Consider the following 11,391-nt stretch of genomic DNA (forward strand, 5'->3'; position numbering starts at 1 on the left):
ATATTGCGCTCTGCGCGCAAAGAATTGGCCATATCAGCCACAGCTGCAAGCCTGGGGGGAAATCCTCAGGTGACTAGCTCAAGTATATGCTCAACAACTACGTCCTCCTTAATCTTAGTCAGATTCTTTGATTTAGGCTAGTAATCTGCTTGTGGAGTCTATCCTGCGCGTCAGCGGCTTAGTGTTAATTGAGCGACGTTGTAGATAGCTGCAGCGCGTCGCTGAGAGAGTGTCGCGTCTTGTTTAAGAGCCTGAAGGGCAGTCTGTATCTGACGTTCATTAGAAGGTTCTATCTAGCGTTGTTGTTGAGGCATCACGTAGGAAGGTAGAGTTTGGTGGGGGCTTGGCAAAAGTGATCCACGAGCCCGGGTGATCCACGAGCCCGTGAGGTACGTTATGCCTAGTTTAATCTAGAGTTTGTCTAGGAGCCTTAAGATAAAGAGTGCCTCCTTAGCTACCTAAGAGAGAGCTAGCAACTTAGCCTCTGTGGTTGATGTTGTTATAGTGTCTTGCTTGTTAGCCTTCTATGCAATATGTAACAGAGTAGGCGCCCTGCCCTCGAAATCAATACTACGTGACTTCTCTGCCTATACCAAAAGGTAAGCACAAGAATACTTAAGCAAGTATTCGTTGCGTAGTATAATATATATAGACAATAATAGTGCTAGCCAGCTAGCTTTGCCTCTAGCTGCTATGAGCGCTATGCCACGTGTCGTGTTCGTGCATAGTCGTTACATAATAAGTCCACTAAAAAGCTTGATAGCATAGCCTTGGGAGCTCTTGCAGTCTATTGTATTGTCAGCAAACAACGCGTCGCTTGCGACCTGTAGTCCCGTGTCTCCTCTAAGCTGCAGGGCTCGCTGCCTTGTGCTGTAGAGATACAGAAGCACTTAGTCTGCTGCTTGCTGGTGGTCAGGCCTAGGGTTGGTAAGGAATCTAGCTAGTCGCGAAGTAGCAAAAGCGATGTCAGGCCTTGTAGTGACTGCAGCAAAGAGCAGTAATCTAATCTTTTATTAGTATTTGTTAATCTTAGCTAGCGCTGCTAGTCCTTTCTATGGCTGTATTTTAATTAAAGCCATAGGTATATTGTGTTAGATATTTGTTAGGTCTGTAAGCTTACTTGTCTTCTTAGCATAGGCAGCCTGTAATAGCTGTATCTTTTAATTTTCTTAATCTCTCACAATCTCTATGCTAAGGAACTATTAGAGGTTATCTCCTCTAGTAACTGTGTATTTTGTTTATAGTCCCTTAATTACTTACTAAGCGCTTAACTCCTTATCCTTTGTGTAGGCTATTGTAATATTATTAATATAGAAGAAGACAATAACTCTGTCCTTAACTAGGCAGCATAGCTTATAAGGTACTACCTGAAAGCTCAGTGCTTTAAGGGTAGTTGTAAATTCTCTCTACTATAGTAGGGGTGAAATATAGAGTCTATAAAGTGCCTTAATTACTTATAGTATTATACCTAGTTTCTAGTATCCTTAGGCCATTCTTATATAAATCTTCTAATCTATTATTGCATAGACAAAGGCGTTTGTGACGTTGTATTGCTTAAGCTCTATGCTATAGTGAGCTGCTATAGCCATCATCATGTGGAAGGACCTGCTGGCTAAGGTTGCTGCGTAAGTGTCTTGTAAGGTGATATTTTGTTGCTAGTTACCTTAAACTATAAGCCTTGCCTTGCACTTTAGCAGGTAATAGTGCTTATCTAGCTTGTAGGTGTACACCTATATATAGTTAGGTATCTAGTGTCTAGTCTACTTAACTTATTTTATTAGCACCTCTAACTATAACTTTATCTCTTAATAACTTGCAAGGTGTGCTTGCTTAGCCTCTTAAAATAGTTCACCTATAGGGTGATCCTTAAGCTTAGTTTAGGAAGTAGGCAGAGGCAGAAGTTAGCTTTAATAGGGCTTTAAGCCTTTGGCAAGTATTCTCCTTATCTTAGCCTTGTCTATAACTTCTCCTCTGTATGTTCTAACACATCTAGCTTAGGTTCCTGCAAGGAATAATGCTGCCTAGGGGACAGTAGTTAAAGACGCTTGTTAGGACAGGCTTATTTAGTTACTGGCTATAATGCCTGCAAGTAGCGCTGCTGGTGGTGGTGTTAATAGAGGGGTAGGATAGCTATCCTGTATCTTCTGTCTATAATAGTAGCCTAGCTGGTCTGCTTTGTCTTGTTGTAAAAGCTCTACTAGGGCTTTGTCCTTATAAAAGGAGTCTATTTCTAGCTATTATGTAGGCCCTAGTAGCTTAATAGATTATATATATATTGCTATTTCTTTAAGTGTGTTATATATAAGATTCTCTATAAGGTCCTTAATCCTCCTGTTAAATACTATGTCTTTATTAAATATAATATCTTAAGTTTTTATTACCCTACTAAGTAATAGTATCTAGATTTAATAGATATTTAATAACAAATAGCCTACTAAATAGCTAATCTAGGCCTTTAGATCTAGTCTTTAAAGACGTGACTTGCCTCTATATGTCTTGCTTGTTATAGCAAAAGCTTTGCACCTATATACTTTTAGGAGTGTAAGGTTAGGCTTTTGTAGTAATATTACTATGCTATTACTAAGAGTAACGTAAGTGTAGAATATTTTGTATAGTATTTTCTAATAGTTTGCGTAGTTTAGCGTTTAATTGTAGAGGTATACTACTGCCCTTGTGGTTTCTAGCCACAGTTTCTAGGAGAGGTTGGCATTAAGTTGCATTGCTTAAGCTTTCTCCTTGTTCACACCCCCTAAGTGTTCTGTATTGCTGTTCTGTGCTCATGTGTCTAGCGCTAAAGGCTCTACAATAACTACTTTTGTTGCAAGCTATCTTATAACGTCTAGTTTAACTATAGCTATTTTATTATCTACCTTAATAGTCTTAGCTAAGATATTATAGTAATTCTTTAAGAACAGGATAAATATTAATAGCACCTTAATTATTAACTTTACTGTGTAATAATCTGTAAAGTAGAGGCCCCACTATAGGCCTAAGAACCTATTAGTAATAAGTATCTAGCTCTTTTCTCTAGTATCTCCTTAGGCTTTATAGGAGTAGAAATTAATGCTAAGTCTCTCTCTAGGTCTAACTTTATAGATTCTTAGTGCGCAGCTAATTTATTATTGTGATTTAGCCCTTCTACAAGTGTTATATTTAACTATAGTAATGCCTTAGATGCGCACCCCCTAAGTTCGCTAAACAATGTGCTTAACAGCTGCAGGACTAGGGTAACTAAGTTGCTTATGCCACAGCATTGCTAAGGCTTTTTAAGGTCCTCTCTTTGTTTATAAGGTAATCTTGTGTGTGTAGAATAAAGCAGGTAGAAGTAGGTTGTATTTAAGCACCTATTATCTAAAGATCTTAGTAAGACTTCTAATAACCTTATTATTAGGCCCTTATAGTGTTATAGGGTTTAACTTAGTATTCTACTAGATGCCTTATTATTATAGTAGGTAGAAGGATACTAGGTTGCACAGAATGTCTAGGCATAAGGCTATATTGTGTAGTAATAGGTTGTAGTGCCTAGCTAAGTTGTAGAAGGTTAGGTTAACTATGCTATACCCTTTAATTTCTACCTTATTATTACTAGCCTATATACAGTCTGCTAGTAATAGGAGACAGAAGCTAAGGACTCTATTAGGGCTATTAGTAATATAGCACATTAATCCTAAGTTAAGAATAAAGGAGTTTATTAGTAGGTAGGGGTTAATATCTTTTTTAATTATTACTAAGTAGAACACTGCCTTAATAGAGGTAACCCTCCTACCTACAAGTTATTACTTAGTAGTCTTAGGTATTTAAGACATTTTTATTTTTAGAGTTATTATATAGGGTTACTTTCTAGGTTAAAGCTGCTCTTGTAAGTTAGCGCTGTGCTCTATCCTATATTGTACTATTGTAGCTATTCCTTGCTATAGTGTAAACTATTCTAGAGCTCTATTTTAATAGAAATAGTAGCAATCTTCTAGTCTATAGCGTTGTTCACAGGCAGGGCATGTTGCTCCTTTAGCTGCTGCTGTATCCGTCTTAAAGGACTGCCTAGATATAGTGCTTTAACTAATAGTTTGTTTTTAATAAGGTCTTCTCTAGGATAATGTGCTATTAGTAATAGCTAAGGCGTCCCTGTCTATGCCCTAGGTGGTTTCACCACTATTAGTGAGGAATAAGGTGTTCCCTGCAACAGAGGCACCACTCTATTGTCTCCCCCTACTAGTAGGGTGGTACTTGCTTATATACTCTTAGAAGTGTTTTATTATATCTTTATAAGTAATAACGTGTCTCACCACCAAGTCGCGCACCACCACCAAGTCGCGCACCACCACCAAGTCGCGCACCACCACCAAGTCGCGCACCACCACCAAGTCGCGCACCACCACCAAGTCGCGCGGCCCTACGAACTTTGCGACTATTTGTAACGGTCTAGACTCTAAAGCTAAAGAAGAGCTAGAGCTAGCCGGTTACATTAGCTTAGCCGGCTTGGCCTAAGCTGGATATATATTATCTACGCAGTTAACTAGACGTCTAGTTAACTTGTGCATGCTTTTTAGCAAAAGTTGTTAGGAAGTAGATATCCTTTATTGGCCTTTGGCCAGACCACTACACTATTACAGACCATTACTCTCCACCACAGTACTGCGCACAAACATACTGTGCCTTATAGTACTATTTAAAAGCATCACTATTATCTTAATCTACAATTTCTGCAGTGCAGGTGCGTAAGTTGTAGCTAATCTTGCTATAATATCTGCAGTGCCTGTCTTTGCGCACCCTCTTTGCACCCTGTTTAGCTACCTCCCTACTACCACAGTCCTTCTTAGCTATTAAATCTAGTATATTACCTACTATTAGACTCTTCTCTGCCTAAATATACTTTCTTTTGCAACTACACTGCTATATTACAGTAGCTATTACCTTATAAATACCTGCTAGTTCCTGCGCCTGCAATACTAAATTATGTAAAGTTATAAGACTTTGTTCTTATAATCTTTCTCTAACGTATTTCCCTCTTAGGTATAGCGCTATGCTTACCTAAGCATTGCTATTGTAATCTCTAAGAAGAGAGGATTAGAATGGTGTGCTTACGAAGCCTGTATCTCCTCTCGTTCTTAAGATATGCTGTTCTCTATTTTTAGTAACTAGAAATGTTCTAGACCCTCTGCTTACAAATAGAGTAGCCTACTCTGTAAGATGCTAACGTATACGATTACGTATACACCTACGTAATCTTGCTTGCATATGCAGCAATACTAAGCATAGATAAAGTAGACCCACCTAGAGGAGTCTAGAACGTTCTGCTTAGAAATACAAACAGAGGAGAGGAAGCATAAATACCTCTAGCTCTCCCCCCTCTTTTCGCTCTGTACCTAGCCTAGGAATCTCTACCTAGTATCTAATATAATAACTTGTCTATTATATTACATAACCCTACCTTACCTCTATTAGGCTATACGCTTCCTATTTGGACAAAGCTAGTCTAGATTTGTCTAGGTCCTTCTAGACTAGGAAGAAAGTAGTCTAGTCCTTCCCCTACTTTCTTTACAAATTATAACCTATAATAGCTATGCCTTTTACAAGCAAATTAACAGCCTATAGAAGAGGAGAGACTAGTAATTCTCTGTGCCTTTGTATGCGCTCACAAACAAGCGTTAATTGCGCCTCTATCTCCTTTATAGTAGCTAGTGTTTTAGACTCCTACAGGGTAGTCTCTAATAGTGCAGGTGTTGGCGTACAAAGCACCACATTAAGCTTTAATAGCACCTACTCTAGGTTGTAAGGAACTAAGCCAGCGCCTTTAAAGCTTGCTAAGATTTTCTTCTTTGTAATTGCCTTGTTAAAGGCAATATAGAAGGCTAGTAAGAAGGTCTCTTTCTTAACTTGTGTGATAGAGTACCTTGCCTAGCTGTCAATCTCAGCAGAGTACGCGCGCTTTAAAGGGGCAAAACAGCCCACGTCAAGCGGCTGCAATAGGTGCGACGAGTAAGGAGGCATACAGAGAGTAATAATCTTCTGTTCCTTACAGTACTTAAGGAATTAGTAACTGTTGTAGCTCTTATGGCTGTCTATAATTAGCAGACAGTACACGCTAACAGTACGCTCCTTTGTATGCGCGTTAAAGTGCTTCAACTACTTCAGGCTAAGCTTATTTATTGTCTAGCTGTTAGCGCTAGTCTTAATTACCTAGTTGTAAGGTAGTCCTAGATACTAGCTTGATATAAGGACCTTGCCGCCAAAGATAATAAAGGGTGGGATAGCCTATCTACCAGCGCAGATGCCCTAGATAATTGTGACCTAGTCACAGTTGCCTAGCTATATCTTCTTAGGATTGCTTTGCTTCTTAGAGCCTATAAAGACTATTTAAGCAGTAATTATGCCTATTATAAAGCTAGACTTATTAAAGTTGTGTGTGTCTTTATCTAGGATCCTGTACTTCTTCTTTGTCCTTCTTACTAGCTTAAACTAGGGCTCTATAATGCGTGTGTCTTTGTTTAGGGCTTGTTAACAATTGTATAGACAGCTGCGTCAAAGCTTGACTTCCTTAGTACATGTTCTGAACCTGTCTACCTAGTTCTTGCTAACAGGTCCTTTACCGCGCGCAGCGAGCAGATTGTTGGCCATTTCTTCTACTATAGTCCTTGTAGGGCCTATCCCTTGCTTATCTAGCTCTAGTATACGTGTAACTATTGCGTCCTCTTCTGTCTTCTTAAGCTTCTTTAAGTTAGCTTTGCAGTTGTGTTGTGCGTGTTTTCTAGCGCGTTAGTCTCTTAGGGTTAATTTAGGAACATTAAACGCTCTAGACATATATTTTGTACTATTAGACATAGTAGTATTTGTAGCCTAGATTGCAAGGTATAGTGTGCCTTTATTGTAGATTAATTGCGCGTTGCGTTGTGGTGGCATCTTTGTAATAGATGTAATAGTCGCAAAGTTCGTAGGGCCGCGCGACTCGGTGGTGGTGCGCGGCTCGGTGGTGAAACACGTTATTATCTTCTTATTAACTATAGTCCTAAAACAAAGTTACCTAGGTTAGTGCTATCTTTATTACTAAGTTAAGAAAGTCTTAAATAATGTCTTGTATGTTCTGTGTCTCTGCTACCTTCTCAGCCTCTGTGTTTGTTGCAGCGTGATTGTATTCAGCAAGCCAGGTACTCTAGCTACCTAGTAGCCTTATAGGCTTAAGTGTAGCAAGATATTAGTGTCATGCTTGTAGTTATTCTTTATTAGCGTTGATGCCAACAGTTAGCTTAAGGCTGGTAAGCCATAATCTTACTATTTTACCTGGCTTACAGCAGTTCTTTATAAGGTATGTTAAGACAGAGTGTTAGATAAATACTACTACCTTATTAAGACTAGCTTGCTCCTTACAATAGTCTTAGTTAGCTATCTTGTATAACTTAAGACGGCTCTTCTAGTAGTAGTTGTCTTCTTTCTATGCCTTAAGTCTATTTAATAAGAGCTCTGATAGTGCTTTAGGTAGCAATGGCTCTCTGTCCTCATTGTTACTAAGTGTTGTTCTCTGTTTGTATGTCTTAAGATCTGGCGCGGCTAGTAACTGCAGCTTTGACTTTGGGCGCGTGAGTTAATTAGGATCAATTTAATCCCACACGTCTAGAGAGACACAGCGTATCTCTAGCTGGCGTAGCCACGGGGTGTACATTGTATAGTTAGTAAGTACAATAGTAGGTGTGCTAAGGATTAACATTATTCTAGCTTAGTTATAGCAGTAAGACTCTTAATTATTAGATTCATGTACTGTCGTTAGAGTATAAACTTAACAAGATTGTAGGTAGTAAAAATTATATATATTCTCTGTCCTATCTATTTTATTGCCTCTCCTCTAATCTTATGTACTCTTAACCTGCCTTTCTATTAATTATTAGCTAAGGCTTTGTCTTAGTAGTCCTAAATTGCTTAGCTACCCCTCTTTTACATGCTTGGCGACCTTAATCTAGCGTGTTACTAATTATTAGGCTTAGTCTGTGGGCCCCTGCCTTGCTTGGTGAACTCGGCTGAGACCTCCAAGTGATGTCTCTGTACAGATCCGGCCCTGCCAACCTTTCCTCAGTAACCCAATATCTGACAAAACCGCTCTACTAATTCTAGCAATACGGCCTGCTCACCAATCGTTCCCTCCACTAAGCAAGAGGCGTAATACCACCAACATAATAGGCACCTTGATCACCCGATACAGACAGCAGCCAGCCGGAACGTGTTGTCTACCTCATAAACTCCAGCTCTCAAGCATGTAGACTACTCGTCGGTCTATACTAGGTACACCAAGCCGCCGTACCAAGGTCGCCTCTCTACATCCTCAACACTACTATACACTCAGTTCGCGCAGATTAGTATATCAGCCATGTGCATAATACATACTGTTCCGTTTATAGTAATAAGTGTTTGTCAGTATTACGTGCCTTTAGTTGCGTGAGTAGCCATACCATCCTAGATAGGTTCAACATCAAGAACCCAGACGTCACACCTAATATAAATAGCGGTCTTGTGCAGGACTTTCAGCGCCAGGATATACCAGATTTAACAGCGGATTTGCTAGAGGTTCGCAGGATAAGGGGTCTCCAGTAGATTGTGTTGTCCAGATTTATTCAGGAAACTAGATACGGGGGATACAGGAGGCTCACAGGGACGTTTACGTTCCAGGCTAGACGTTCACAGATTAGACCATCGGGCTCTACAAGAATTCACAGCGCACTTACAGAGCAGACGGAAAACACTCATCACGCACGAAAACCAAAAGTTCAGGCAGACGTCTACTATGACGGTCATTCTTTTTCATAGTTCCTTCATCGATCTACACCCATCTACTGCTGTCACTACGTCTACTCCGCTACATCTTCCGTCCTTCTTACTCTTAAGCGTAGACATATTTAATCGTGATGCGGGGAATGCACATAGCCTCGTATGGCTGGGGAGCAGTGAAGGGAGCAACGTAAACTGGAGATGTAGGGTAAGCGGGAAGAGCGGCGACACTGGAGGAAGCAGCAGCGCCAGAGGAAGCAGCAGCGCCAGAGGAAGCAGCAGCGCCAGAGGAAGCAGCAGCGCTCGAAGATGCAACAGCGGCAACGCGAACAGACGAGGCGACGACAGTAGAAGAAGCGCTAGGCGTAGGTGTGGGAGCGGCACATAGAGGGGCGGCGTCATTGAGCTTTCCAACGGCCCAGGTCGAGGCGTCGTCGGTGTACTTCTCAAAGTAGCTCAAGTGCTTCTCGACGTCGTCGCCGTTGGCACAGATTGGGTCTCCCTTAGCGCAGTAAGAGCGCAGGACGGGTGCGTAGCGGTTTAGGCGCGCAAGAGAGGCGGCGTCGCGACCGTTCTTCTGTAGATTAGAGCCGTCAAGAACGTTGTATGGCTGATTAGCCTCGTGCTTGACATCGCCCCAGAGGAGAGCAGCAGCAACTAAGTTACCACATTAGCACAGTCCAAGGTTCGAGTATGTCATGTCAAGAATACTTACTAGCATTACCAGGAGACGAGGTAGGGTCTAGACCAGTGGTGATTTGCGAGCATCCACCAGGTCCAGCAAGGATATCTCCGGTAATCCAGGCACCCTGAGAGAAGCCATTGAGGATGAGGTGCGTGCAAGGGCACTTCTTGTTGAAAGCAGTGATCTGGGATAGACCGTTGCGGACTCCCTCGCCAATCTGTTTGCAGTAGTCGCCGCCATACGGGAACACAACCTCAATGTAGTCGCAGGTCTTGCCCTCAGCCCTTAGTTTGCCGCACGTAGCGTCGACGAAGGGGAATGTACGGAAGTCATGGTACGGCGCAGTGTTACCGCGGGCCATAAAGATGACGGCATCGGCGCAGGGAGCGTCGAGCTTGGGGGCTGGGTCTTGAGCGACGGCGACGGCGGCGACAGCGCTGAGCGCGAGAATGTTGCGGATGATGGAAGACATTATTAAAGATTAAAGAGTGTGGTATTAATCGGTCGTCAAAAAGCGAGTGTAATGGTTAGATTGCGAGGTTGGAAGACCTGTGAGAAGAGAGAAAGTCCCCTTGGCTTCGAGGGAACAATTTAATAGGAGCGTTCATCTTGCATTTCAGCCGAACTGGGTGTTGGGTCGGCTCGAACGGGCGGAAAAGGGTAGTGTGCCTGACTAGGTAGATACGAGTTGGATCCCTTTTTGGGTGAGCTATCTACCTTGGGTCGTGCGCTACCGGTAGCAGGAGCGCGGACAAACGTCGTATTATTGAGATTGATGCTGACCATCAGGTTTTGGAGGATGGCCCAGGGGCCAGACGTCCCCTTGATGGATACCTAGGTACCGTCAAACTCTGCCATCTTTGCGAAATGGGTCAACGGGACATCTGAGACGTTGCTGTTGAGGTTTGCATTGAAGCTAACTTTCAGCTCATGGGATCAAGCAGGAACCAAGAAAAATGCTAGCGTGCGTGTTAATGCTTGAGCGATCCTCCATATACGAAGGCATACGCCGTAGAGATTACACCCCTGAGCTTGTCTTAAATAAGACTTCGTGCACGTCCCCTCGGCCAACCCGAAATGTCTTAGCTCTTACCGGAACTCTTCGAGGGCTGCCGTGCCTCATGCCAGACATTCGACAATCTAGATGCACTTTACTTGTTGGATGCAGTCAAGTTTATCTCTCATGCCACTCTAGCTCCGACCTTTTCGCAAACCACAGCTCTTGCCAATCTATACTTCAGAAAGAGCAGAGACATACAGTCAGGTGTCAAAAGTTTCTTCCGCCAAGCTACCTAGCGCGAACTTCAACATCATCCACGCTACCTTCACCCTCACATAACTCAGCCAATGTATAAGCAAATTAATATATTTTTAGTTCAGAGGATGCGCGCGAGGTCAATATTTAGTTTGCCAGCCCCTCGCACGTCTGCATGCAGCGAGGCGTCGCGGCATACTCAAGATAAGTCGCCTAATCAGTGATGCAGGTATGCGCTGCCAGCACTCTTTTAGAGCACTATAAAAGCTATCCCACTCTTCTTCTGCTACACTCAAATTACTATACTAGGGATAGAATTTGTGCATGTATTGTTTGAGATAGAACTAGAGGTGCTTAATTATGTTGAGATTAGGTGAATAGGCCAGCCATTTAATGCAGGTGATGTGGTGACGCGCGTGGAAGCCCCTGACTACCCTTAAGGTGTGTATGCAAGCGTTATCCTGCATAAACAGTTGCAAACGCCTGTAGTAAGGCAGGAGTCCTTTTATTAAGGCCTCTATGTAACTTTGGCTAGAGTACCCGCGCTTTTAAGCATTAAAATCGCGCTCTATAATGACCAGGTGTCGCAGCAGATATCATGCCTATTTACCAGCCAATTCAGGGGTGCAAATGTATGTACATTTTGCCTCTATTTTAGCTGCAATAGTTATGAGCCCAGACGCTAAAACTGCGCAAGCAA

At 42.2% G+C, this 11,391-nt stretch overlaps 3 protein-coding genes across 3 annotated transcripts; all 3 read right to left on the minus strand.

Annotated features, from left to right (window-relative positions):
• Nucleotides 1-6,561: 6,561 nt before the first annotated feature.
• M421DRAFT_75192 (uncharacterized protein) lies at nt 6,562-6,753 on the minus strand (the record flags this gene model as incomplete). The annotated part of the gene is made up of 1 exon (XM_033597108.1): nt 6,562-6,753. A coding segment is annotated over one exon (192 nt), but the record flags the coding sequence as incomplete, so codon positions are not given.
• A 2,110-nt stretch (nt 6,754-8,863) lies between these two features.
• Nucleotides 8,864-9,908, minus strand: M421DRAFT_75194 (carbohydrate esterase family 5 protein; the record flags this gene model as incomplete). The annotated part of the gene is made up of 2 exons (XM_033597110.1): nt 8,864-9,408; nt 9,467-9,908. 2 exons carry the CDS (start codon nt 9,906-9,908, stop codon nt 8,864-8,866), a joined length of 987 nt encoding a protein of 328 aa, XP_033443769.1.
• A 923-nt stretch (nt 9,909-10,831) lies between these two features.
• Nucleotides 10,832-10,996, minus strand: M421DRAFT_75038 (uncharacterized protein; the record flags this gene model as incomplete). Its single annotated transcript, XM_033597096.1, has 1 exon — nt 10,832-10,996. A coding segment is annotated over one exon (165 nt), but the record flags the coding sequence as incomplete, so codon positions are not given.
• Between the last annotated feature and the right edge of the window lie 395 nt (nt 10,997-11,391).

The sequence above is a fragment of the Didymella exigua genome, assembly GCF_010094145.1.
Source record: "Didymella exigua CBS 183.55 unplaced genomic scaffold M421scaffold_49, whole genome shotgun sequence".
NCBI lineage: Eukaryota > Fungi > Ascomycota > Dothideomycetes > Pleosporales > Didymellaceae > Didymella > Didymella exigua.